Genomic DNA, 27,737 nt, shown 5'->3' with positions numbered 1-27,737 from the left:
CGCTATCTTCCAAAAACGTCGTGGCTCAATGCTCCCGTGGATGACATCATCAAATGTAGCTTCTCCCGCGCTCCAAGCTATCATCCACACACGTATTTGTTCCCCTAAAACAACTAAATCTTGGATCCATAGATGTGATCCTTGAAGCATCGATCCCAAAGGAGTGGAGCCCATTGATCTTGTATCAGTTGGATAGCTAGTTGCTGCCAAAAATGACTGGTTTTGATATTTGAAGTTATATCTTGTAATTTACTTATGGCTACTCCTACACGATATTACCTTTCTCTAACTATTTTGCTATTTCATTTATCAAAGTTTTGATAAAGCACTTCTATATTATAAATTCCACTGATGATGTTTGACTACGGCCTTTTTTATTCATTGTAAACGTCTTTGTTCAATGCAATTATCTTTAATGTTGAGCCTCTACATAGTTAAAGATGTGTCCTGGTGGATTTGTGACTGATACTCTAGCTATGTGAAACCAGACACTGATAATTCTGATATCGTGGTTCTTAACAAATGTTTTCTTGCTCCGAATACACATATTCACTGTCTGAACTAAAACCTACTTTACCCATGTGTCTTGTTTCCTAAATAATTTTGCGGAAAGGGAGGTTGGGGGAGGTGGGGGCAGAGAAGGGTAAGTATAAATAATTTTGCGATTTCAGCTTGCTACTTTCTTCATCTGATTGTTTAGCACTTGGCCAACTGTGCAGAATGCTTGGACAGGGGGATACATCGCAGGAACAAGTATTGGTAACCTAGCTGTACATGGGAGAGTAAATCAGTAAGTTATGCAGTAATTTGGAGATATCGTAGAGCCTAGTGAAAATTTTTGAATTAGTGATTCCCCTAGTTATGCCAACCTTTTTATCCTTCAAAGTAAGTGTATTAAGAGATTTGTGTAAGTTTTAAAGTTTTGTTCTATGCCAAAAGTTATGCTCAAAGCCTTCTGGTAGCTAAAAATTGCTCAAGAAATCGCAGAATCAGATCAGGTAGTGAATCTCTTTTAGAGTGTGGTAAAAGAGAACAAACTGATGGAGAAGAGTTACTGACAGCACGATCTCTCTGGTTTTGCATCAGTGGCTATTTATGGAACTATAATGGTTAAGTGACTAAATTAGCTAAGTTAACATGTATATTGAAGTGTGAAAAAAAGGAGCTAACATGAGTAGTGGCTGAACTGTATAACCAGTTTGGTGCAGCCTAGTGGCTATTGCCATAATTCAAATCTAGGACTGCTATTCAGTTTAAGCTTTCTCAACTTCTTCTAACTTGAGCTTGTAAAACAGAAACAGAGACAGAGAATATAATCCAGCTTTGTGTATTTTAACTTGGTATATACTGCTAAAAGTTCGTAGTCTGTTCACATTTCTATCATTTGGTAACGAGCAGTAGCATGCGAGTTATGAGATGACTTTTGAATTGCATGGATCACACAGAACTGGATCAACTCATTTTCGGCAAGTGTCTTGCACATCATAATACTAATATTATTACAGGACTCAGAAAAAAAATAGTTCGACTCAATCAATTGTTTGACAATGTCATTGTCATATTTCCAACTCCGAGGCAAATCTTGCAACAAACCATGTTGAAATTATACATCGTTTTATTAGGAGGAATATCAAACAAATGAATTATTCAAGCAACATGTACAGCTGCTACACTTCAACAATTTTCAGTTCCGTGTTGAAAATTCTCTGAATTGGATTTGTATGTTTCTCGAAATGTTGCAAAGTATATGTTGATTTTATCGAGGCTCAAGTAATGAAAAGCTGTTTAAACCGATTAAAAGTTGATTATGTAGTGTGGAATGATCCAGCAATGACATTGAATTTTAAGTTAGGACGTTGTTTTCTTGTCTTTTTTCTCCACATAGTTACTAAGGAATTTTAGTGAATGTGAACTTCTTTATGCGATCTCCTATAGTTAGTGAATACATTTTTAAAACTAAAGAGTGCATTATTGGTTTTCAGTTTGGTGTTCAACGTGTATCCTATTAGAGGCGACATTGTCTTTAACTTTTGATGGTAACTGTATCCAATTTGCATTGTGAGCATTTCAATATTTCATACTCCCGCTATAGTCAAAACAACTTTTCTTTTAACGAAAGTTTTTTGGCTAAATGTTTCAACTATCGAAAACTGGGTTTATGGTGTTCCCTTTGTCTTTTTATTGCTATTATCTGTAAGTATTTAATCATGGGTTTTAAAAGTTATTTTTGAATAAATTTAGCTATAAAAATGTGATTTATATAATCTTTTGACTAATACTCTCTTTGCTAACCATAACTACTTAACATACCATAACTTTTAATAATTACACAAATACCTAATTTTACTTGAAAACTAGGATAGATCATTCGTGTAAAATCAAGTAATGCATCCAGAAGAATGTGATGTATCTGTGTAAAATTAAATAATGTATCCGAAAGAATATGATGAATCGTACGGACTAAATCACGGGTTTTCAGTAATTTGAAAAAAATTAGGATTGGAAGTAATTAGCTCCAAAAGAATTGAGGTTTATTTAACTTTTATTTATTTATAATTTTACGTTGGCTAGATATAAAATTTAAGAAGAAAAAAATATTTTGAAATTCATGATCTGAATCATGTCATGACCTTTTTGTCTATAAAACGATGTCATTAAGGTAAAAATGAAAAGTTTTATAGTTAAATTTCTTTCTAAATATATAAAGACGTTTTACAAGGAGTTAATTAATAATGAAACAGTCACATGATATAGAACATCCATTGTAATGTTTATTTCAAAGAAAAAGATTAACCAATAGATGTTTGAATTAAGACTGATAATGATTTAATTAGATCTTTTTGCACTCCAAAGCTCACTATTCTCTTTGATAGGGGAAATACATGTTATATACGGTGGCAGATGATGAACATGGTATACAATTCACAAGAATTTAAATAGTTTTTATACAGACCGTGTATATATATTAAAAAATTTGCCAAATATTTATAAATTTTGGACGGTAAACCCAGCTATGCCTCTGATTATATATTATTTTTCCAAGTACAGAAGTAAAATAAATTTAATACTAAAAATTATATAAATACATAACTTATGTTTTCAATATTACAAAAAATCCCAACTCCTTAAATATATTACAAAAATTCCAACATATACATAGAATGCTTATGTATATATCGGCTATGTTATGCATATTAATAGGGAGAGAGTAAAGTAATTAAAAAAATGAGAAAGAGTGTAATTACTTCCAAAAAGGTTGGTATTTATATTATTTATACACTTTAATATCATGATGATAATATATAGGAAAAAGAAACAATGTTACAAATCCATCATATTATAAATGTCCATTACATTATTTTCTATATAAGTTTGTAATAAGATAAGATTGTAATTGGATAAATCCGCTATCAGATAAAATTGTATTTGGATAAATTTATAATTGAATAAGCTAGCACAAACATTACAGTAGTTTACACCAACCTTCTGTTCTTCCATAAATAGAAAATCAATTCTATTCATTATTCATATATTTGGAATTGAATAATATTTTTACTACCAAAAAAAAAAAAGGAATTGAATAATATTTCAATCTCTCAATATGTTTTCTAATATATTTACTTCATACTGGTGTGTTTGGTATGAAGGAAAATGTTTTCCATGGAAAATGCTTTTCTAGAAAATATTTTCTTGGAAAATAAGTTGATTTCTTACTTGTTTTTCTATGTTTGGTTGGTGGATGGAAAATATTTTATAGTGTTTATTTGGTGAATCAAAAAAATATTTTTCAAAACATACATTCTAGTGTTTAGCTAAAGTGTAAAAATACATTTTAGAAAAATAATTTTTAATCTCAAATTTTTTTTTTTTTAAGGATGCGTTCGATATGAAGGAGGAAAAATATTTTCTAGAAAAATAAGTTATTTCTTACTTGTATTCGTGTGATCGTTATGCAAATTGGATAAGTATATATTTTCTAAAAGTATTTGTATATATTTAACAAAAACAATTAGAACAAATAGGATAAAAAGGGTAGGATAAAAAAAACATATTTAAATTTATTTTAAAAAATAAATTAAAAATATATATATATTTTTTTGGAGAGGGGGTTGGTAGATGAGGTTGGGGTTGTTAAAATAGGTAATAAAGGTGGGGTAAGAAAATAATTTTGATTTTTTTTAAAGACAAATTAATTTTTTTGGGGGGTTGGGGGGCTAGTAGGGGGTGGGGGTAGGGGAGAAAGAGTGGGATAAAAAAAAATTGAAATATATTTTTGAATGGGGAGTATTAGGGGGTGGGGGTCGGGGTAGGAAAGTGAGGGTGGGGTAAGAAAAAAATATAAATTTTTCAAAAAATTAATTTTTTTAGGTGGGGGGAGGAGGAGGAGGTTGGTAGGGGATCGGGTAGGGGAGGTAAGAAAAAAGTTTGAAATTTTTTAAAAGATTTAATTTTTTTTTTTTTTTTTGAAAGGGAGTAGGGTTTTGGATAGAGGGTGAGGTGACAAAAAAATTTAAAATATTTTTTTTTATTAGGGGTGGTAGAGGGCGAGGTAAGGATAGGGGTGGAAGATTGAGGGGGATGAATAATTTTAAGAGTTGTGTGAATATTTTAACTTAAGAGTGAGGCTGAAAGAGAGTTTTAAAAAATATTTTCTTTACTTTTTGAAGAAAAGTCAAATTTCTTTAAAATTTTAAAAAATAAATTAATTTAAAAAAATATTTTTCAAAACCTTTAAAACATGAGAAAATGTCAATTTTCTCAAAAATATTTTCCTTCATGCAAAACACACCCTTTTATCTTATAACAAACGCGTATTTTCGTTTAGTAGGAGATTATTAATAATGATTTTTTCAGCTCCACGTAGCTTTCGGATATACTCTATTTTGTGTTTGCTATTATTGTATATATAAATTAGTTGTATTATAGATTTTTCTGTTTCCAAAGTGAGCCATACTTTCTCTGCAGAACGAATTGACCTCTGCAAAATAGTAATCAAGGTATGTTATGTTACATCTTGGAAATTCAATTTTCTTATTTGTTTCTTGCCCAGTTAATTTTGATGCCAATTGTACCACAAGTTTTGCAATTTCATTTTGTTCTTTGTAGGCACCCAAAAGAAAAGAAAATACTCCTATGTCAAATGTAAAATGCCCCTTTAATTTTGTTATCATAAATATAAATACTATGTCGTATGAAAAATTGGAATTAAAGAGTTACTACGGAAAATGGCTCATATGAAAGTGGAAATCAAAGAGTTACTAAAAAGGGAAATGGTCATTCTCTTTAAACAGGTTAGTAGGTCAAACAAATTGAGATTAAAGGAGTAATTTAATTCTTGGCTTTGGATTCTTGTAACTTAATATGCACCTATACACTGCTTGTATGTGGCATAAGATGATTGTTTTTTTTTTTTTTTTTTTGGTGGTTAAAAGGGAAAGGTTGCTATATTTTTTCTTCCATTTGTTTGTGTTTTGGAATCTTGAATTCTTGTCTGTTGTTTTGGAATTGTTGGGAAACAGAGACAATGGGGAATCTATTTTGCTGTGTACAAGTTGACCAATCAACAGTAGCTATCAAGGAGAGATTTGGTAAGTTTGATGATGTCCTTGAGCCTGGATGTCATTTCTTGCCATGGTGTATTGGGAGCCAGATTGCTGGTTACCTAACTTTAAGGCTCCAGCAGCTTGATGTGCGTTGCGAGACCAAGACAAAGGTGCGTAAATTAATATGAATTAGTGTAAACACTGGATGTAGGCAAACCATAAATGTTTACTATCAAAGGTGTTAGCTTGTTTTTTTTTTTTTTTTAGTGCTAATTGTTTTTTCAACTAGATCTATGAACTTTTTCATTAGTTACTTATCCATCACATTGAGAGGGAGTTCTCCACTCTGCCACGGTCCAGGGGCGGATGCAACTCTTAGTTATGTGAAGTGTTAATGATGTGTAAAAAATCATTAAAATTGCAACAATAGTAGATATGAACTCATTATTTGAAAAATATAATGGACTCAAGGCGAAGAACCTTAAATGTTGATCTCATAATAGCATATGCTTGAAAAACACTTTCCTTATGTCTTGTGGATAGTTAGTTCATGTTACATATGGCTTTTTCATTTCTTTTTGGGGATAATTAGTTCATGTTAGTTGTTACAACATGATGGATATGCCTATGGCTTTTCCAAGTATTCAGGTTTGTGAAATTTTTTGTTTGTTTTCTCTTAACTAATGAGAATCAGGAAAAGATTGTTAAACATAGAGGTTCGAAGTTCGAGTCACAAAATGAGCAAAGTTGGAAAAGGCCATTGTTGGCTCTTGGCTAGGTGGTTGTAACGGCGAGATTCAAAAAACAAAAAGGTCAAAGATTATTAAAACTATTAGTGCAAAGATGATGTTATAAGTTTTTCTTGTTAAGGCAATAGATTATTGAAACTATTAGTTCAAAGATGATGCAATTTTATAAATCTATCTTTTTTTGGCTTTTTGATATTATTGCTCTTTTTACCCCATCCCTTCCGCTGGGAAAAAATGGTTTCTACTTTTCTCTTTGTGACCTGATCCGTGCACCCTAGTGGCTGAAGGTGGAGGTGTTCTACTACTGTAAAAAGCACTGTGCTTGTCTTGTTGTCTCTCTCGCACTGCATCATGTTTACTATCCGAAGAAGTCTTCAAGAGCACAATCAACTAATTTAGTTAAACTGGAATTTCAGTAGATTATTGTCCAGATAATTGATATGGCCATAGAATCAAAAATAGTTCTTGCTAGACTTCTAGTTCACATTTTGTAGGACACGTTTGTTTGTCCTTGTTCACCTTTGTAATCATCTACGTTCTGGTTTCAATCAAACGAAAAGGACATTGTGTAAACCACCATAATAAATTATGATAATCTAATAGGGGCTATCTCACTGTGCTCAATGGCAGTAATCTATGGCATGACCTTTTCCTTTGTCATGATTTAACTTGTCAAAATTTCATTTGTCATGCAGGATAATGTGTTTGTAACTGTTGTTGCTTCAATTCAATATCGTGCTCTGTCTGATAAAGCTACCGATGCTTTTTACAAGCTTAGTAATACTCGATCCCAGATCCAAGCCTATGTGTTTGATGGTATGAGAATATGAATCTCTTAGATTTTTCTTTCTCACGACACAAAATAAAAAGTGATAGTATCTAAAGTTTATGCATGCTGCAATTGCATGAGCACAATGTTTGACGTCCTCTTTTTTGAACTCATTATTTCCTCCCAAACAATGATGGCCTCTCTCATGACCGTACAGTTATCAGAGCGAGTGTTCCAAAGATAAATCTGGATGATGTCTTTGAGCAGAAGAATCAAATTGCTAAAGCAGTGGAGAATGAACTTGAAAAGGTAATTCATTCTCATCATATAAGGTGAGAGAAATGACAAGCAATGATGGTTATTGATTATTGTACTCATCTTCATTTGTATGATGTATAGGCAATGTCTGCTTATGGTTATGAGATTGTTCAGACACTCATAGTTGATATAGAGCCAGATGAACACGTTAAGCGAGCTATGAATGAAATCAATGCAGGTATAAATGATAACCTTTTTCTTTAGCTAGTCCAATGCAGGCAACGCATCCTTTCTCTCTGTCTAATAGCAGTAATTCATCACAAGGGAAAGTTCTCTGGTGATTTCAAAATGACCAACTGGTGAAATTAGGTGTGATCGGGTCTGTGAACCTACAAAGATAGCTGTTTCATAATTATGGAAGGACTGGGATGTATAGAACAGGAAGATAAAATAAGTGGCTCGGGAATGAGTAAAATACATGTATGATGCTAAATTGCTAAGTGGAAAACACCTGAACTTAACAGAAAAGGATATGGATAATAGAGGAGATGAAGGATTTGTCCTCTTAAATGTGCAAATTGTACCATGGCTGTGTCTTCCCTTTGGGAGAATCAAATATTTAGCTTATGTATATGTCAAGTTTGCTCATATTGTCATGTGAAGCATGAACAAGCTTGGTCTTTCCTTACTCGTGTGACCCTACCTCATAGCATTCACTAGATCCTAAAGGGCATCATGATTCCATTTCCTAAAAAATGCTCTCTTGTGGTTCTTTCAAAGATTCCCTGAAAAGAGAATAAATTCCATTGTAGCTAGGTTCTGGTGACTACAGTAGACTATGTCTAGCAATTCGTTTCTATCTATCAAAATCTAGCTGGTCATAAGCAATTTTTAAACCTTTAACCTAATTGTTGGTTTACATCAAACTCTTATTAGCTGCAAGGTTGAGGGTAGCCGCCAATGAGAAAGCAGAAGCAGAAAAAATTGTCCAGATTAAACGAGCTGAAGGTGATGCTGAGGCTAAGTACCTAGCAGGACTAGGAGTTGCTAGACAACGCCAGGCCATTGTTGATGGTTTAAGGGACAGTGTTCTTGGTTTCTCGGTTAATGTCCCAGGAACTACTGCCAAGGACGTCTTGGACATGGTCCTCATCACTCAGTATTTTGACACCATGAAGGAAATTGGTGCCAGCTCCAAATCCTCGGCAGTCTTTATCCCACATGGACCTGGTGCTGTTGGTGACATTGCTGGGCAGATTCGACAAGGATTACTCCAGGGTGCAGCTGTCGAGCAACAAAATCTTTTATAGATGTATTCCAGTACCTTGTGTGGTTATGGTTATGTAGTAATGTCTCCTGATTTGTTTATGATGGCCACTATTATTCTCCACATATGTGTTTTGCTAATGTAATTACATGCAGTTTTATAAGTTACTATTGCCATCTAATTGGCAGGTTCAGTGTATTGTTTCATCGTCATATTACTACATGCCGGAGCGCTTAGGCCGTGGAAAGTGGAGCAAAGAATAGATCCCCATGCCCACTTCCGTTTGGGCTGTGGTTGGAACTTGGAAGCAGTGTTGTACAGTAGTCTCTGCAAAAATGGCTAAATACGTGGTCTTCATAGTGACACCACTGCATTTAGTGCTCTTATAAGTCTACCCCTTTACTCTTAAACGTGTAAACGTGTACTTTCACTATTGTGTGCACCTCAACCAGGCTCTTCTTTTCTATGGCCCCCTATCTATGCTTTTCTGTGTGTCTCCCACCTCCCCCCAACAAATTTAAAAAATTGTGAAAGCATTATATGAAGAGAAAATATTGTGTCCTGAACGACACTTGCTTCCATAGCATCATAGATTAAAAAAAAAGCGTTGCCCGTTTGTGAATAATCTATCATAAGAGGAAAAATCAAGTGAGAGCTTAATGAGGGGGGTGAATCGAGACTCATCCGTTATTGAGGCGTTTGGGAAGCCTCGAAGTTAATGATTTCGTATGTGCGTTCACTCTAATATACATGCAACCTCATATGGAGCAAGTTCCTGATACTACTCAGTTCTCCCTATACGCAAAAGATAACATCAAACACAACTGCAACAACCTGGAATGGCGAAAATAAAAATAGGAAACAACTTTTCCTGAGGCAGGCATTACCCTCGGCTCATAAAAATCAATTGCTCAGCAGAATCCACAACAGCACATGACCAGTAAACATGGACCAGTAAAATATTCAAAATTGCCTGTTGATAATGACAAAATATCAAGCTTAACCTCTCAAGGACTTGGAATCAATATAGGGCACCACCCATCATCTTTGAAAAGGGTGAATAAGAATGTATAAACTTAGAACGAGGATGCAAAGGTTGAAGCAACTCCTAAATTTATTTTTACAGTGCAAAAAACACCACAGAACAAGTCTTCAAATTGCAGCAACGCCTTAAAGACAAAAAGCCTAAGGCTTGAGAGCCAAAGCAAGTCCAAACTTGGTACCCTTGTCAACAGATTTAATGTCAACTTCTCCTGAAACTGTGAAAAGGGACTTCGGGCGCCACTCATATTGAATCAGAGCACTGGCCTTGCCATAATTGTTAATCCTTGACTTCACACTGGTCAAAGGATCCAAACGGTGCTGAGTACCAACGGTGATGGTGTTCTCATTGGTGGAGAAGCTGTGGTTCACCTCAGCCCCAACTGCAGTACTTGTGAGAGGGCTGACAGTGTGGTAGTATGATGCACTCAGCTTATCTCCCTTGTCATTCCTGAGTTGTCATAGAAAAACATGCACATAAGATTAAACCTATCATCTCTATTACGCCTTATGCAACAATTTTCTAATAGCGTAGGGTAATGAACATATGCTACAGTAAATGTAAACCACTCACAGATTCAAAGAAGCAACAAGGTCGGCATTTGTGAAGCTCAAACCAGCATTGCATTTGGTGAAATCTCCTGTCTTGGTGTCAAAGGATACATCAGTTCCAAGAGCAACAATGTTGGTGCCCACTACACCAGAAAAGTTAACAATGGGGTTTGCTGTCAACCCAACACTGGTGCTGATCCCAGCATAGTCGTGTAAATATTGAATTTCCAACTGTAGAGACCATAAAAAATTAGAATAAAAGCAGGAGAGTGGTAATCAATTTGACATTTTCTTCTTATAATTGATAAATTAGATGCCATACGATATTGTGATTTACCTTTCCAGACCTTTGGTCAGGAACTCTGAAGCTCAAAATTGTCTTCAACCCAGGAGCAGCCTCATCAACCGTAATGGTTGTGAAAAGCTAGCATAAATATACCATTAAGTCAGCTTAATTACTTCACCAAGACTCATATCCAAAAAAGATAAAAGGCATATTCTTATGCTTCAATAATACATCCCAAGCAGGAAAGACTGAAGAAGAAACAGTAAACAAACGATTAATCAATTTTTTTTTCATATACTTTCAGATTAGAGGACATAATATCCACATTGCTAGAGCCCAAATTATAAGTCGACAAATAAAATAAAAGGCTCTTAAGGGAAAAAAACTAGAAGCATATCATGCAAGGAGAAAATTGTAGTACTCACATTGGAGTTTGTGTCTACTTTAATGTCTGTTGTAACATTCTTGTTCTTCAGCTGAGTGTTAACATCAGCCAAAAACAGATCACCTTTCTTTGATCCTGATGATGTAATAGCCTGCGGAAGAACATGGAAGATTATCTTAAAGGAACAATCCTAACAACTAGTCGCCAAGAACATTGCAGCAGAAATTAGCATTTGTAATCACAGGGCAGTACAGTAAAAAACAAATGGACTTCTGTTACTATAAAAAATGTAAATATAGCAATCAACCTGAAACAAATAATTTCCATTATTAAATTTCTGTCAATCCATAAAAAAGAGGTTAAATCACTAATCTAAAAGCTGCACAATCATATAAAACTGGTAAATGCATCATAAGTCATGTTCTTAACAACTCTACCAGCGGAACCAACTGCGACAACTTCTATATACACAAAACCATCCACAAATGTATTATCCAAGTGTAGTTACAACATGTTAGTACTGTCTTCGCCCCCCAGGGCGAACACGTAGATATTATGACTTATGAGTCATATTACAAGTAGTGGAAGAAATTATCGAAGTTATCCTTACGTAGTTCAAATGAAATAACTACACACCGTTACATTTTTAAAGGTGAGAGATAATACTATTCGCGGAAATGCATCTCAATCCATTCTACATCTTGTGCATTACTAGAAGCAATATTACATATCTTAGTGCTCCCTCTATTAGGTGTAAATACTGTAGCTACTAATGCTCGTACAGTGGCTGCACCACAACACTAACTTTGTAGACAGTTTTTATTGATAATGGAGTATATAATATGCGCCTTTACCAAAAGGAGTTCCAAATGCAAATTCCTTCTATAATGAACAGCCAAAATCTATTATGATAACATCACAGTACACTCAGGGAGATATGAAACTATAAATTAACGAACAAAATCAACAAAATAAACAGATCCGCATGAAATTAGAGAAGAAACTCACAACTCCGGTCGGCGAGTAGGTAGTAATAGAGAACTTGTGGTCACTCTGGTAGTCCTTGTACAGCAGATCTGATTATTCAATACAAACACAAAAAATTACTAAATTCACCAATAAATGCAAAAAAAAAAAAAAAAACCAGATTTTTTCTCATAAACAACAACAACAACAAACCCAGTAGATTCCCACATCGTGAGGTAGAGGGTAGAGTGGACGCAGACCATACCGCTACCTCTAACGAAGTAGACAGGCTGTTTCCGATAGACCCCCGGCTCAAGACAAAGGACAGTATATAAAAACATCAAAAGCATGGAACATGATAAAAACATAGATACGACATCCACAAAAATATGCAACACTGCCAAACAAAAGACACCCAAGCCCTCCTACCTACTGACTACGACTCATCCACCCACCTTAACCCTCTATCCTAATGTTTTTCCTCCGTACCTTCCTATCCTCAGTCAACTGTAACTATTCCATGTCACGTCTAATCACTTCTCATAAACAGAAACAATTATTTTGCACTATTATACTTGATAAATGTATTACAAACTTACTAATATTACCAACAGAAGCAAAACAGATCTGATTAGTCAATGCAACACAAAATTTACTAATATTACCAACAGAAGCCAAAAAAAATAAAAAATACAAAAACCAAATCAGCAACACATTATTTTCTCATAAAAGCAACTGTAAATGAATAAAAAAACAGATTAATTTTCACCTTTGCATTATCAAAACTTGATAAATATACATATACATGTTATTTAGTGAGAAATCAATAGTAAAATACAAAGTACCTCGAGCCTTTTTCCCGATTTCAGTGTAAAGACCAGGACCTTTCCCCATGATTAAAGCTAAAAATCTGAGGAAGAAGAAGAAAAAATGTTAAAAGGGAAAGCTCACTGTGTCTTTTGTGTAGAGGTTTATTGTGTGTATATAAATGCTGCAATGCCCTAACTATTTCGTCTCTTTTTGAACGGTGTGCTATAACGAAGGGTGATCTCCACCCTTGATTTGTGGCTTGTGAAAGGGTGTACCCTTCTAATGACCGTTGATTTTATACATCGAGATGCGAGCAGGTTTTTTTCTTTTAATGAAATATTGAGAGTGTAAATAATTATAGTCGGCGTATAATCTAATATCTGCTGCAATTAAATTTGAGATATTCATTAATGCAATAATTTGGAGTTTGGTATTGCTCGTTTTAATTAACTTTTATTTTCATAATTTGGAGTATTTTTCTACGCTTTATAGTGTTTAATAAAGGTACAAATGTAGTTTAAAAGTTAGTAAACTAGACAAAATGTAGTATAATTTGGAATGTCAACTTATAAAATTAAAAATTTTTAATTTTATCATTAATTTTATATGTACTATATAAAATAAAATTACATTTATATGAAACATAAAATATGTAAACAAGTAGAGTAATACTATATTTCTATTAAGATAAGAATATAGTCTTTTCGTTAATTATACTTTATTTTTGTGGATGTTGGTTCTATGTTATTTTATTATTTTGCTTGTCTGTTGGTCTACAGTCCTTGGTCCTGAGCCGGGGGTCTATCGGAAACAGCCTCTCTATTCCCGTCGGGGTAGTGGTATATACTGTGTATATTTTGCCTTTTCAAACTGCACTATGTGAGAATATACTGGTATGTTATTGTTGCTGCTGCTATTAAGATAAGAATATAATAATATGCATGCAAGATGATAATAGCGTATCTCATGTACTCGATTGGGTGGTGGGTACTTTTTTCCAATTTTTTTTTTGTTTTATTTTTAATTTCTTTCCTGTAGTATCGAATAAGTTAATAAGATATGAAAAGATGTATTGTCCATCAAGAAAGTATTTTTATAAACCAGAATAACGGAGAAAATAAAATTTGGCCACCAAGCAAATAATATAAGGTGTTCTGGATCAAAAATATGTACCCTATATAATTAACGGGGCTAAAAATATTTTTAACCATTGAAATGAAATTGTCTCTAGAATATGTTCTATTAATTTATTGGCTCTAAAATATTCTCTATCACTTTTATGACTCAAATTTACCCTTACTGAAAAAATTACACAAAACCACAAACCTAAGAAATCTTGTTACCCAAAACTTCTTACATTTTAAACAATTATTGAAAATCTCAGATTTACTATTTTACTCTTGATACAAATAAACAAAACTCCCATCCTACTTTTACTCCACAATTAATGAATGAAATTAATTTTTTTTCAAAAAATTTGTCTCCTAAAATCTCTCTCAAATTATCATCAATTGAGACAACTTTCATCTTCATTGCTGCAACTTTTTCACCAATTTCATTGTTTTTTTTTAAAAAAAAATCTTTTTATCAACTTTTCTTTTATCAATTTTGAATTATTTTTCAACTTTTAAGTCAATACCTATTAAGGGAAAGAGAAGAAATTGAACAATCAGTTATTAGATTTTCGACGAGAACGATCAAAGTGGTAGTGGTGGTGAGGATGAACGACGGAGAGGGTGGAGAAGCCAAGGTGGTAGTGATGGTACAGACGAACGACGGGGGGTGATGTTAGTGGATTATATGTATCAATTATAAGTATCAAGACATATTCATATGTATCAAATAAATGTAATTAATACATATATAGATACATATCAAGAACTTGTGTACCCTTTCCATAATTTTAAGGATGATGCATATGGTTTTTGGTCATTTAATGTTTTCACCACCCTTATTCAGTATGGATATTTTTCAATTGATACATATGATATTTTATCTAATTTCGTGATATTTTTTATACTTGCACCATTGATACATTTTATCCCGTGAGAAACGACATGTGTAACACTGATATAATAGTATAAAAAATATGTATTGATGTTGTTAATCAGTTATGAAGATATATACATTACCAATATGACACATTTGTTGTTGTAATACTGGTGAAACATATGACAAATACTTTGTGATAATAATTCATATTTTTGATTTATTTATAAATGTTTGATACATTTAACATGTGTTTGACATATGTAAACTATTTATTTTTGTGTGAAATTTTATTTTTAATGGGTATTTAGTAATTTTTACCAAATATATCATTATGATACATTTGGAACCAGGTGTATCATTATGATACATCCGGAACCTGGTAATTTTACTTCCTATAATAATTGAAAATTAGTTACTTCCTTACTTAACTAACCACTCAATTACAAATGTATTAAAACATATATGTATCAAGGCTAAAGATATATATCACAAATATCAAAATTTGGAATATCATGTAATTAAACAAAGTTATGAAAAATAGAACCCATTAAAAATTTGAGATTTGTGTAAGTTACCCATTAAAAATTACATGTATTACATGACAACTTTTTATTGATCGCAAATTAAATTAATTAAAATATGTATGATCTTATAATCAAGTCCGGACCCAACTAAAACTATCGAACCTCTTCTAATTACTGACATGTTTTTCACCAATCTACAACATGTAGTTGACAAGTCTTGTGGATAGCACATTTTTCACGTAATAATCAGTATTTTTCTATTTCTTAAGAAATCAGTATTGTTATCCTTCATACTGGAGTGATACGAGAAGAAACTATGAAAACGAAAATGACATGAAAACAAAGGAAACACATTAAATACGAAATCGTAAAACAAGGAAACAAGAAAATGGAACGATAAAGTAAGAGATAGATAGATTATCATAAATCGATAACGAGAGGACAACCAAAGGGTATATTAAACCCTAAGACCTTCCTATCAATTGTCGATAACACCAACCTCTTATGAGGATCCAAACAAAAATGGATTCCCGAGCACCCACATTTCTCACGAATAAAAAAACTCCCAACAAGTTTCAATAAAAACACTTTCAAGTGTCAACTTAAATTCAAAATCATCTAAGTCTAAAATAAAGAGAGTCCTAGCTATCTATAAGCCCAAAGGCCACTTATAACAACTTGGTTCCAAAAGTGACCCTAAATGCAACCTGGGTCCAAAAGTGACCCCAAGGCCCAAAACATAACAAAGAGTAATCTTCATTCTTCAATCTTTTCATGGGGGATCATAATATTTCTCTTCATTTATAAATCTTGGCCATAAAGCACTCTTACTTGTATCATCCTCACCTTCTTGAAGAGAATTTGTCCTCAAATTCAAGAGTACTTTATGTTCAAGATCAAGGAATTTTGGGGAGTCTTTAGAAGTAAGAGGGAGCATACTATGTGTAGCCAAGTAAAATGGAATGCTAAACTCACCTTCTTGAGGCCAAACATCCTCCATTATCACCTTGTTGGCTAGAAAATTTGGAACGGTGATATCTCCATCATATGGATTCACATCAACCTCCACATCCTTATCAAGATCATCAACTCCTTCTACTTTCTCCATTTCATCGTTGTAGTATGGATCACCTTCTCAAAGTATCATGGCTCTTCTTGTTGGACACTCATTCATTCAGTTACCCCAACCTTGACATTTAAAGCATTGAGTACCCTTAAGATTAGGATTACCTCTTTCTCTAGGGGGATACTTTGGTGCACCCTTCTCAATGGTCTTCTTCTCAAAAGTCTTCTTGAATTCGGGGCCTTGACTCTAATCGGAGTACATTTGATTCCCCACATTAGGCTTAGTGACCTCTTTCTCCAACTTGATATCCCTCTCAACATCAATATCCACCTCTAAGAAATCATCCATCCGGGCAAACTTGTGTATTGACATTTAAGAGGAAAATTTTTGACTCAATCCTACCTTAAATTGGATCTTGGTATTCTCTTCACCCTCGTTGTAATCAATCTTCAAGAGTAGATTTTGACATTTATCATAGTATGCTTCCTCGTTGTAATCAATCTTCAAGAGTAGATTTTGAAATTTATCATAGTATGCTTCATCACTCTTGTCTTCTTATCTTAAATTGTACAACTTGACAAGCAAACCTTGTCTATATCTCTCCGATACATACTTGGCTCTCATAAGGGCCTTCATAACATCCCATGGTGCGTATTGAACTCCATGAAGATCCCTTGTGTTCTCTTAGCCAATTCCCACCAAGTCAAAGCATATCCCTTGAATTGAGCAACGACATGGGTCATTTTCTTAACATCAGACAAATCATTATCTTGGAAGATCCTATCATATTATAACTGCCATTTGAGGTGCCTTTCAGGATCACTACCTCTATGAAAGCTAGGAAGGGTGACCTTGATAGAATTGAGGCCCATGTCACGACCTCCATAACCACCTTGGTCCTTTGGGTCATGTCCTTGTGCACCATATCCATACCCTCAATCTAGATGTCCTACAAACTCTCTTTGAACTCCAACGACTTGGTTTGGTGACATTTGGTGTGGTGCCATTTGGTTAAGGAGATCTTGGTAGGGTGGATTCGGATTTGGTGGTCTTTGGTAGTGTGGTATTTTGGTTTGAGGTACATGATAGGGTGGGTAGTAGGATGTGAAGGTTGATTTTGATTTGGTACATGAATTTGTGGTGTTTGATAAGGGAGAGTGAGAATTTGTGGAGCTTGGGTGGGGTTTTGGGGCATTTGTTGGTTGAATTGTAATGGTCGGGCTATTTGGTGTGGAGTTTGATCAGTAGTAGTAATAGGCAAGAGAGCACTTACTTGGGGGGAGGGGGGGATAGAACATGTGGTGTAGAAAACTAGGAGAGACAGTGGTGGAAGTTTCTTGAGTGTGTCCACTCGAATTGGAACCTCCATTGTTCGAGTTCCCTTCCAAAGTCAACATCCTTCCATCCATATTTTCTACCTTCTCCTCGAGGCCCGACATCCTTTCACGTATAGCATCCATACTCCGTTATATTTCCATCATAACTTTCATTAGATTATCAAGGGTTGTCCCACTTGAACTAGGTAGGATATCATCTCCCAGTGCCATTATACCTATGAATAAGACACTCAACACAACTAACAACAAGGTTAAAGTTAGTGAAATTAACACTCTCAATCCAAGTGTTTAGTTTGGCTCACAATTTAGCCCAACTTGTTAGTCTTGGATGCTTAACTTATATGACTCTATTAAGAAGTGAAGGACTTTGAAAAACTCAAATTCAAGTGTTAAACTAAGAAAACAAAAGGTAAAAGAAGGGAAAGACACAAGAAATCAAGACACAAAGAAGAACGAATCAAGAATTAATTAGACAACTAAGAAGATTATGATTTAGTTGTTAATTAGTTTCAAGAATCAAGGAAATAAAAAGAGGGATTAAGAGATGAAATTAATGGTTTGAACCTGATTTAATGGAGTTTTTTAAGTGATGAAAAGTGTTTTAGAAGTTGAATTGATATTGAAGAAGTGTTGAATTGTGTTTGGGATACGTTGGGGCTAATTTGCTCTCAATTTGAGGTGCTCTGTGTTGAGGTGCGTTTGGGGAGTTGCTTCAGCAGGTAGGGCGCATGTGCAGCACACCCTGGACGTAAGAGGACCTTACCCTACTTGTTTGAGGTGCGTTGGACCTGCTGGAGCAGACCAAGAGCACCTTGGGCACAAATGCAAGGCAGGTCACTCGCCCCTCTCTCTTAAAATGACCTTTTTGCCCTCTAAATGGTCCCCCCTTGTACTCTCTTGGGAATATTATCTTGGATGTTCAAAAAAGTGCTTGTACAACACTTTTGTACACCTTTTTATTCACTTTTGAGGATTAAACAACCACTTTTGAAGACAGTTCCTCTTGAAGATTTGAATTTCTCCAAGAACACTTAAGAACTTCAAAAATCTCTAACTTTTAAACCGTTGATCAGAATGCAATGAAATTTTGAACCAAGGCTATTTTCAACATTCTAAACCCATTCCACATGTAATTTTTTTCAAATTCTCAACCAAGAATTCTAGGTTTTAACACCCACCTTCAATCTTTAAACTTGAGCGCTCAATAATGGTAGACCCTCCGATTCAACTCTGATTAAGCTTAAATTCGAGATTTAGACTCCAATAATGTTAGGGAACAACAATGTAATACTAGAAATACAAAAAACAACAAAATAAAGGACTCAAAATTTGACCTAGGATAAAAAAAATGAATAGTGAATTTTTTTGTGAATTTTAATTTTTCAACACAACGAGACCCAAGATTGACTTCGTGGACCCAAAGAAAGTCCTAGCTATTTATAGGCCCAAAGGCCACTTATTACAACTTGGGCCCAAAAGTGACCCTAAATACAACTTGGGCCCAAAAGTGACCCAAGACCCAAAACATAATAAAGAGTAATCTTCATTCTTTCAATCTTCTCATGGGGGATCACAATATTCCTCTTCGTCTCTAAATCTTGGCCATGAGGCGCTCTCACTTGTATCATAGAGTCTTTTAATCTGCATATTGCACCTTGAGTCTTGAGGTTTTGAATTATAAGTGATAAAAAACTTTTAAAATAAAGTGTAGGTGACTTAAGTTTTAATAGTTGAGTGTAGGTAACAATTATTTGATTATGAATTAAGAAAGTTTGAGAATAGCCCACAAGTTTTTTAATTTATGCTTTGATCCAATGTATTTTAACCCTAATATAACTAAAAATAGAGGAAAAAATATGTGTTTCTCTCTCTTTGCTTTTATTATTATTTTATCTCTCTTTGCTTTTATTGTTGTTCATTGTTGCTGTTGTTTTTTTCATCATCTTCTTCTTCATTATCATCATCTTCTATTTATTATCATCTTTCTTGTTCATCATTATCATCATTTTCTTCTTGTTAACCATTGTTGTTGTTGTTACTGCTACTTGACCAAATTTTTACATCAAATTTTATTCGTATATCACTTGGGCATTACTTCATAGGTGATTTTGAAAGATTATGATTTTTAGTTGAATTTCTCTTCTGGGTACACTAATACTGTTATTTTTTTAACAATGGATAGAACCTGAACATGAATCCAACAGATGAGTTATCTGGTTGGATTCATGTTACAGGTTCTATAGTGCTATAACATGAATCCAATAGATGACTCACATATTTCAATAAATGACTCACCTGCTACAACAGAACCTGAAGTTGATTCCAACAGATAAGTTATTTATTACAACAGGTAAGTAATTTATTGTAACAGATAAATACTTTGTTGCAACAGATGACTTACCTATTAGGATTTATATTACAGAAATATAGAACCTGAAGCTGATTCCAATAGATGAATTATCTATTCCAGCAAGAGAGTAATCTGTTATAATAAGTTAGTAATTTATTGCAATAGATGACTCATCTATTAGAATCAGCTTCAGGTTCTATAGTACTGTAACATGAACCCCAATAGGTGACTCATCTGTTGCAACAGATTACTTACCTGTTGCAATAAATGACCATATATTGGAATCAACTTCAGGTTCTATAGTACTGTAATATCTGTCCTAACAGGTGAGTCATATATTGCAACAGGTGAGTAATCTGTTGCAACATATAAGTCACCTATTCTAATAGATGACTCATCTATTAGGATTCATGTAATTATTCTGGGAAATTACCTAAAGCTTAATCCAACAGATGTCTCATTTATTGTAACATTGATAATGATAGTGTAGTGTATAAATTTTTGTATGGTATTGTATATACTATACTATCATTATTAATTTTATTATAATATATTTTTTAAATTTTTTAATAAATATCTTTAGGTACCATCAATAAAGGGATCAATAACAATAAGGGTAGATTGTCATGGTGAATGGATCGAGAAAAACAATCAATATATTTGGCATTTGAAGGAGGGTGAAATTTTAGAGACCATAGCGATGACAGTCTAAAGTGATGTTTTGTATGATGATTTTATGAACGTAATCATCGCTATTGTGGACTAAATTGCCAATCAAGAGATCTTGTCATCAGCTATATATGTAGCTCTTTTGAAAATTAAAAGGTCTTACCTTTCAAGATAAGCGATCAGGTTTGATTGCGTGCTTATCTGAATTATTCAGCTAGGCTGATTTTAAGGATGCACGTGGTTGAAAAACCAATAGAGAATGAAAATCAAAATGTACAAGAAGAACAAAAAAACAACAAAATATGCTTGATGATAAATTGAATGATCTGGACATGAATATTTAAGATAATGATGAGAGTAAAGATTAAGTGAAGGTGGATCATCAAACACCTACTCCCGTTGTTGCGAGCAATATGATGGATAGTTCTTCTCAATCAACATAATCGGTCAATCTTTAAGACGATGAAACTGGTTTTTACAAGGGAATGATAGACAAGAATAAGGATGAACTAGTCACTTTTTTGTCTATTGCTAGCTTGAAAAAAGGTTTCAAACTAAAAAGGTGATTAATTCATGCAATGTGTATTGTTTTAAATGTGCTTATTTGGGCTGCAAGTAGTGGTTGAAGGTTGTGAAATACTTAAGTTCTGATGACGTCATCATTAAATTTTATGAAAAGTATCACAATGTGGTTTAAAGCATATTACGAACCATAATCCTCATGCCACGATAAAGATCATCGGTAAATATTTCCAAAATAGATTCTCCAATGGCAAATGCCCTTCTATAAATGATATGACCAATTAAATGCGTACAGAATTGGGTTGTAATTTCAGTTATTAAAAGGTTTATATGGCCGTAGAGATTTCCAAATCTTTGGTTAGGGGACACGTGAGCACGGGTATGCAGTCCTTGATGCCTAAGTTACATGCTTGAGTCCACAAATTTCGGAAGTAAGACGACATTGTATGTTGATAAAAATGAAAGGTTCAAGTACTTTTTTGTAGCCTATGGTGCTTGGATTCTTGGATTTTAACAACTTACAAAAATTATAGCCATTGACAAGACTTTCTTGAGGAGCAAGTATGAAGGAATTTTATTATCGACAGTGGAACAAGATGCAGATAATCACATCTTTCATTTCACTTTTTGTGTAGTGGATAATGAATGTGATGCCTCGTATCAATATTGTTTTGAACAAATACAAAGATGTGTAAACGAGACCAATGAGTTGGGTATAATTTTGGATAGACATCTAATTATTCAAAAGAAAAGTTCAATTTTCTATCCTTCAGCTCGCTTGGTTGTTGCATGAGGCATCTTGGGAAAAATATTTGAACCAACTATCATAATACAAGGGTCGTGTCTCATTTTTATAGAGCAGCTGAATCATATGATAAACTTGAGTTTTTTTTAACTATTTCAATCAAATAAGGGATATGGTACCAAGGCAACACAACATCTCAAACGTGGTGATTTCAAGAGATGGAGCCGGGCATTTTGTTCAAAAAATAGGTACATTATTATAAGAGTAAATACATCTTTTTTCCCCTGAACTTGTCCTCCAAACTCACTTTAGCACTTAAACTTAACTTCTGTTTATTTGCCCCCCTTAACATCTTTAAAGTGTATTAAATTTACCCCTACAGGTGACGTGGCAAAAAAAGAAGAAGTGAGTGAGTTATTTTTTTTTTAAAAAAGGCCCACTTTATTGTTATTATTATATATATATATACATATATATATATATATACATACATACATACATATATATATATATATATATATATATATATAACATTAAAAGAAAATGAGAAAATCAAGAAAAGGCATGTCTTCTTCATCATTGACGTTGTCATCTTCTTCATCACTCCCCTTCTCCACCCCCACCCCCACCCTACCCCCAACACTCTATTTATTCATATTCTTCATACCCCTCCCCCGTTTCTTCGTAATATCCTCTTCCTATCAAGTCCTAATTAATCCAAAATTTTATTTTTTGACAATCAAAAAGGGTTCAAGATTGATGAACAAGTTTGATTCTTGACCAAGAATTTCATGTTATTCGAATACCATCTATGCCAGTTCTGAATTTCGGACTGTTTATGCCATTTTTGTAGACATTTTTGAGTAAAAAATTGAAAATTTAAGAATTTTGGGATTTTGGATTTTGATTAATGTGAAAGAATTTGGATTTGAGATTTTATGTATTGATGTGTTTTTGTGATCATGTAATTATATTTAGTTCATTGTTGGATTTTCTCAAGTTAATTCAAGTTAGTTTTGCATTTGATGAAGAAAAAAACTCATTGAAAATACTTGCAATAATGGTGAAAGAAAGAGAAAAAGGGCTGCTTTAATGTGAAGAAGAAGAAGGAAGAGGAAGAGAAAGGTGTTAGTTATATAAAATATATATTTTTATTAAAAATATACTCTTTTAAATATATATATATATTATGTATATATAAAAATAGTATATATATTTTTTCTTTTTTTTAAAAAAATATATAAAAAGTAAGAGTGTGGGATTTTTTTTTAAAAATAATTTTTACGTGGCACTGATGTGACACTGATTTGGCAATGACGTGACGCGTGTGTAGTGCACTCTCCGTTATGTGAGTGGTATTCAGTTTTAAGGGGTGAAAATAATTCACTTTAAAGATGTTAAGGGGGGTAAATAAACAGAAGTTAAGTTTAAGTGCTAAAGTGAGTTTTGACGACAAGTTCAGGGAGGAAAAGACGTCTTTTCTCTTATTATAAATTTGATATCTTGTTTGAGTTTATTGTAATACTGTATGTTGTACTAAGTCATTTTTTTGTATTGGTATAATATTATGACGTCAAACATAGTTGAATTGGTGAATTTAATGCTTTGCATTGAAAGTTTCCATTATGGCACTATTTGATAAAATAAATAAGAGGTTTGCCAAATTATTTCACGAAAGGCATATGGAGTTGGTGAAATCATCAAATAGACTTGTTCCTTCAATGGAAAAACAAATATCAAAGTACCTCAGTTCGAGAAATAAATTATTGACTCATCAAATAGCAAATTATAAGTTCAGTATCGACGGTCATAGTGATGTTTCCACAGTCGATCTTCAAATAAGATCTTGTACATGTAGAGTTTTTTACTTGGACAAAATACCTTGCCCACGTGCTATGGCAATGCTTCAAGCCCAATAGGGTGCACAATATGGAACTCAAATTTATGAGTACTCATCTTCATATTATTTGGTGGAAAGATATATAATAGTATATTATGAGAATATTAATTTGGTGTCTCCTGAAGATTCTTGAGTTGTTGCTGGAGAAATTTTGAAGAAATTAATATCTCCTTCATATATTGACCCAAATAGTATCAAATTGGGAAGAAGGTGAAGTAAGAGGAGGCGTGGAGTCGGAGAGTAATTTCCATCAAGAAAAAACAGATGCTCTATCTGTAAGAACATTTGTCACAAAAGAACTACATGTCCGAATCGTAATGTACCATGATCGTTGTAATAGTAAATATTCTTGTGTTCTTGTTTGCATTTGGTTTAGTTATGCCTTTGATAATTTAACTCATTATTGGGAATGTGTGTTATTATTTTTTTTATAATTTACTTTTGGTCCAACAATTAATTTCTGCATCACTAAAAAAAGGTAACAAAAATTACCTAAATACAACAAACTACAAAAATATTTTCAGTAGATTACCCATCTGTTGCAATAGATTGCCCATCTATTGCAATAGATGGTACATCTGCTGGAAGAACACAATGTAGTTCTTTCTACTAGATTGTGTTCATCTAACAGATGACCAATCTATTGCAATAGATGGTTCATCTTTTGAAAGAACACAATATAGTTCTTACCACTGGATTGTGTTCATCCAACAGATGACAAATATGTTGTAATAGATGTTCCATCTGCTGAAAGAACACAATACAACTCTTGCCACTAAATTGTGTTCATCCAATAGATGACCCATCTATTACAACAAATGAGTCATCTGTTGGAATAACTTAATACCCTTGCTCCTGGATTGTGTTCTTCCAAAATATGACCCATCTGTTACAACGGATAGGCCATCTATTACAACAGATAGGCCATCTGTTGGAAGAACTCAAAACCCTTGATACTGATTTAAAATTGTGTCAATTCAATTAGATTTCTTGTGATATATACACTACTAAAAAAACTGTGAAAAGCGACCAAAAAAAAGAGACCTAAAAAATAAGTTGAAAATAAGAGACCTCATGAGGTAGCTTATCCCCTTAAGTTATTTTTTAATTTTTTCTTTAAATAAAGAGACCTCATGAAGTCGGTAAATGCTAAAAAGATTTCGCGACACAATATTAGAGACTTCAAAAGGTCGGCGCCAAAAGAAATTATAAAATCTAAAGATTTAAGTGATGGATGACCTCTTTATATGGCTTGAACAATTGTCGCTTAGTGATTTAGCTTTTTGGAGATTGAGTTAGGCTCAAGTTTCATCTATAGTTGGTTGGAAAAAAGTGTACGTGTAGTATAATAATGAGATGCGCAAATAAAATAGTCTTTCTTTTATTTGTAGTAATCTTTTGAGATTATCAAGTGTTAAATATCACACTATATAGTGTCTTGGAATTTTGTTACTCTCTTGCTCTTGTTATTTATTTTGTATAGTGTTCCTGGGTGGAGTATTATTTTTCAACAATGTGGATTAGAGTCATGGAGAACAACGGTCCACTGGTCTTTTACTCTCGTCTCACAAAAGTTAAAATTATAAGAAATGGAGTCACATATCAGAAAAAATTAACAAAACTCTCTTAATTTGTTAAAATTGACAAGTAAAATAAAAAATCTATTTATAGTATATGGGTTGAGTAAAATTTAAGGGAGGGGTAAAAGAACTAAATAAAAAGATAAACAAACATGTTCATGATATGTAATAAAGTAAGACAGTTACCTGCATTAGACCCTTGACAGAATCAGTGGTGAGTTGGACCTCAAGATTGAGATCCTCTGCTTGCTGCAACAATACATCCACCATGCCTTTAGGCAAAAAATTCTTATCAGCTTCCTTCTTAGCCTTGTGATCGTCTAGCACAAAATTATGAAATTTGTCGAAGTTCCTATGCAACGCTTTCATTTGCTTGACATAACCCTGCAAAACCAAGAAATCTATCCAAGGTATCCAATCCCTAATATTGATCACACAGTTGAGTAAAAACCACTTATCAAGCATATCCAGCAATTTTTTCAAAGTTATTACTGCATTTTTATTATTAGTTGAATCGCTAAAATATTTGTCACTCAACAGTGTTCTACTTATAGTTGTAAGAGTGTAATGCGTTAAATAGTCTCTAAGATAAATTAGCTTCCCCAAGAGAGAAAAAGGTCATGAAAAAGCTTCCCCGAGAATGTAACGAGGTCTATGGAAAAGCTTTAAGAAAAGAACTAAGGTAATCAGAAGGCTTGTTAAGGCTAGAACAGTTTGGAATTCTCCATCTTAATTTACAGGACATATGATAGGTGTGGTTGATATTAGTGTCTTTACTTTCCATTAGAAAGAGTTTTATAGTTAGCTAATATTCACTTGGGACTACAGATTTGTTTTGTCTGGCCTTTCCCCCCCTTTTTAGTTTGTAATTCTAAAACATAGATTTTTGGTAAAGGAATTTTAATATTGCAGTTATAATTAGTCACTTATGCCTGCGCCAGTAGTTGATTACTATCATGAGGTTCATTGTGGTTATTGTTATGGATAATGGCATGTCATGATAGGAAAAAAAGAATTTTTGATTGGCCAGGTTATGTTGGTTAACATGTTATTGTGCTTCTGTTCTTCCAAAATATGTTTGATGTTCAGAGATTAACAGGTAGTATATATATTCCGTTATATGTTACTCCATTAGTTCTTCGTTCGTGATCATCATATCAGTTCTCCAAGTTGACAAATTGTTGTGACATGTAATTAACCAAGTAGAGTCAATCAATCACTTGTTGCTCTAGTGTGTAGTTGTAAATGAAATTTGAAATATGTTTTATTCTATTTGGGACTTAGATGGTTGCTGACAAAAGGGTTAAGCTTTTACATAATTAATATTTTATAATTAATTAATTTGATAAACGTTCATGTTGTTTTGCTGCATTAGCAAATTAATTTACCTTAATTTATCTTGTTATTACAGAGAGTATTTTTGGCGTCCAGAACATGAAGCTCAGATTACTACAAACTTCAAGTTAAAAGTCGTGCACATACTTGTTGGCTTGCTATCAAAAGCTCGTGCAAATAACAAGAAGCCTAGGTGGATTTTTCTTGAAAATTGGCAAAAGTTAATTGATCCTTGGCGGACCGATTTGAGATTCAAGCAGATGAAAGATATTGACAAGAAAGCTAGAAATCTACACTACGTACTTTATGATGGTTTAGTTGAATTATTAAGTGTTTTTGAATGTATGAGAGCTTTGAAGTAGTCTAATTAATAGTACTATTGTATAAATAACTTGACTATATTTTTGCGTTTAATTTCAAGGTACTTTAAGTTGATTTTCATTTAGTGTTCATTGGATGAGATATTTAGTACTTGTGTTTGTTGTTTGATTGATTGGTGTGAGTTCTTGGAGCTCGATTTAGTTGATTAAATTGTATTTATTATTGAATTGAATAAAAATGATAGGTATCTATAAAAACTGCTATTGTCATCTCTTATTTTTTTTCAAAAAAGAGACCTCATGAGGTTGCTATTTTGCATTTTCATTTTCCATCAAATGAAAAAAAGCGACCATAGGAGGTCTCTATTTTGCAATTTTATTTTCTAGGCACTCAAATAAGAGACTGTAAGAGGTCACTTATATTTTAAATAAACTATTTATGATAAAAATAATAAAATAATAGTCACCTAATGAGGTGTATTTTAATTAAAAATATAAAAAAAATAAAATCAAATAGAGACCTTATGAGGTCTCTTTTAATAAAATAATAATAATTATAAAAAATAATTTAGAGACCTCACGAGGTCTCTTTTTGGAAAAATTGAAAAATAACCTAGTGACCTCGTGAGGTTGCTTTTAAGTGACCTCATGAGGTTTCTTACAAAAAACGATCTATGTTTTAGAGACCATCCATTGAGGTCGCTTTTTAAGTCTCTTTTTAAGGAAAAGAGACCTCATGAGGTCTCTTTTTTAGTTTTTTTTAGTAGTCTT

At 33.3% G+C, this 27,737-nt stretch overlaps 3 protein-coding genes across 4 annotated transcripts in view; 2 read left to right on the top strand and 1 right to left on the bottom strand.

Annotated features, from left to right (window-relative positions):
* LOC107858793 (uncharacterized protein YtfP) overlaps positions 1-950 on the top strand; it is a 17,521-nt gene extending 16,571 nt beyond the window's left edge. Inside the window, exon 16 of the mRNA XM_016703578.2 lies at positions 720-950. Coding sequence (XP_016559064.2) covers positions 720-794 — 75 coding nt within the window. The 3' untranslated portion in view covers positions 795-950. The remainder of the gene's footprint in view (positions 1-719) is intronic.
* A 3,864-nt stretch (positions 951-4,814) lies between these two features.
* LOC107858791 (hypersensitive-induced response protein 1) lies at positions 4,815-8,779 on the top strand. 2 transcript variants are annotated; one of them, XM_016703575.2, is made up of 6 exons: positions 4,815-4,997; positions 5,520-5,713; positions 6,988-7,108; positions 7,279-7,370; positions 7,461-7,557; positions 8,256-8,779. In XM_016703575.2, exons 2-6 carry the CDS (start codon positions 5,525-5,527, stop codon positions 8,627-8,629), a joined length of 873 nt encoding a protein of 290 aa, XP_016559061.1. In that variant the 5' UTR covers positions 4,815-4,997; positions 5,520-5,524; the 3' UTR covers positions 8,630-8,779. The 2 variants fall into 2 exon arrangements, with proteins under 2 accessions (XP_016559061.1, XP_016559062.1); XM_016703576.2 differs by lacking the exon at positions 4,815-4,997 and adding an exon at positions 5,039-5,291.
* Positions 8,780-9,520: 741 nt separating this feature from the next.
* LOC107858792 (mitochondrial outer membrane protein porin of 34 kDa) lies at positions 9,521-12,943 on the bottom strand. Its single transcript, XM_016703577.2, has 6 exons — positions 12,662-12,943; positions 11,859-11,926; positions 10,891-11,001; positions 10,517-10,603; positions 10,202-10,410; positions 9,521-10,078 (listed from the first exon to the last, which is right to left on the bottom strand). The coding sequence occupies exons 1-6, from the start codon at positions 12,708-12,710 to the stop codon at positions 9,772-9,774; spliced, it is 831 nt and encodes a 276-aa protein (XP_016559063.1). The 5' UTR covers positions 12,711-12,943; the 3' UTR covers positions 9,521-9,771.
* Between the last annotated feature and the right edge of the window lie 14,794 nt (positions 12,944-27,737).

Source organism: Capsicum annuum, chromosome 2, assembly GCF_002878395.1.
Source record: "Capsicum annuum cultivar UCD-10X-F1 chromosome 2, UCD10Xv1.1, whole genome shotgun sequence".
Taxonomy (NCBI): Eukaryota; Viridiplantae; Streptophyta; class Magnoliopsida; order Solanales; family Solanaceae; genus Capsicum; species Capsicum annuum.
Note: the sequence above shows the minus strand (reverse complement) of the source record. Positions and strands in the feature narration are given on the sequence as shown.

What these genes read in the sequence shown, in the direction of transcription:
- LOC107858791 (XM_016703575.2), top strand. Translation starts at nt 5,525, where the DNA reads ATGGGGAATCTATTTTGCTGTGTACAAGTTGACCAATCAACAGTAGCT. An exon ending in GTTGCGAGACCAAGACAAAG is followed by an intron (nt 5,714 to 6,987) that starts GTGCGTAAATTA and finishes TTTGTCATGCAG; the next exon opens with GATAATGTGTTTGTAACTGT. An exon ending in TATGAATGAAATCAATGCAG is followed by an intron (nt 7,558 to 8,255) that starts GTATAAATGATA and finishes AACTCTTATTAG; the next exon opens with CTGCAAGGTTGAGGGTAGCC.
- LOC107858792 (XM_016703577.2), bottom strand. Translation starts at nt 12,710, where the DNA reads ATGGGGAAAGGTCCTGGTCTTTACACTGAAATCGGGAAAAAGGCTCGA. An exon ending in AAGTAGACACAAACTCCAAT is followed by an intron (nt 10,604 to 10,890) that starts GTGAGTACTACA and finishes TATTTATGCTAG; the next exon opens with CTTTTCACAACCATTACGGT. An exon ending in CTGACCAAAGGTCTGGAAAG is followed by an intron (nt 10,411 to 10,516) that starts GTAAATCACAAT and finishes TGGTCTCTACAG; the next exon opens with TTGGAAATTCAATATTTACA.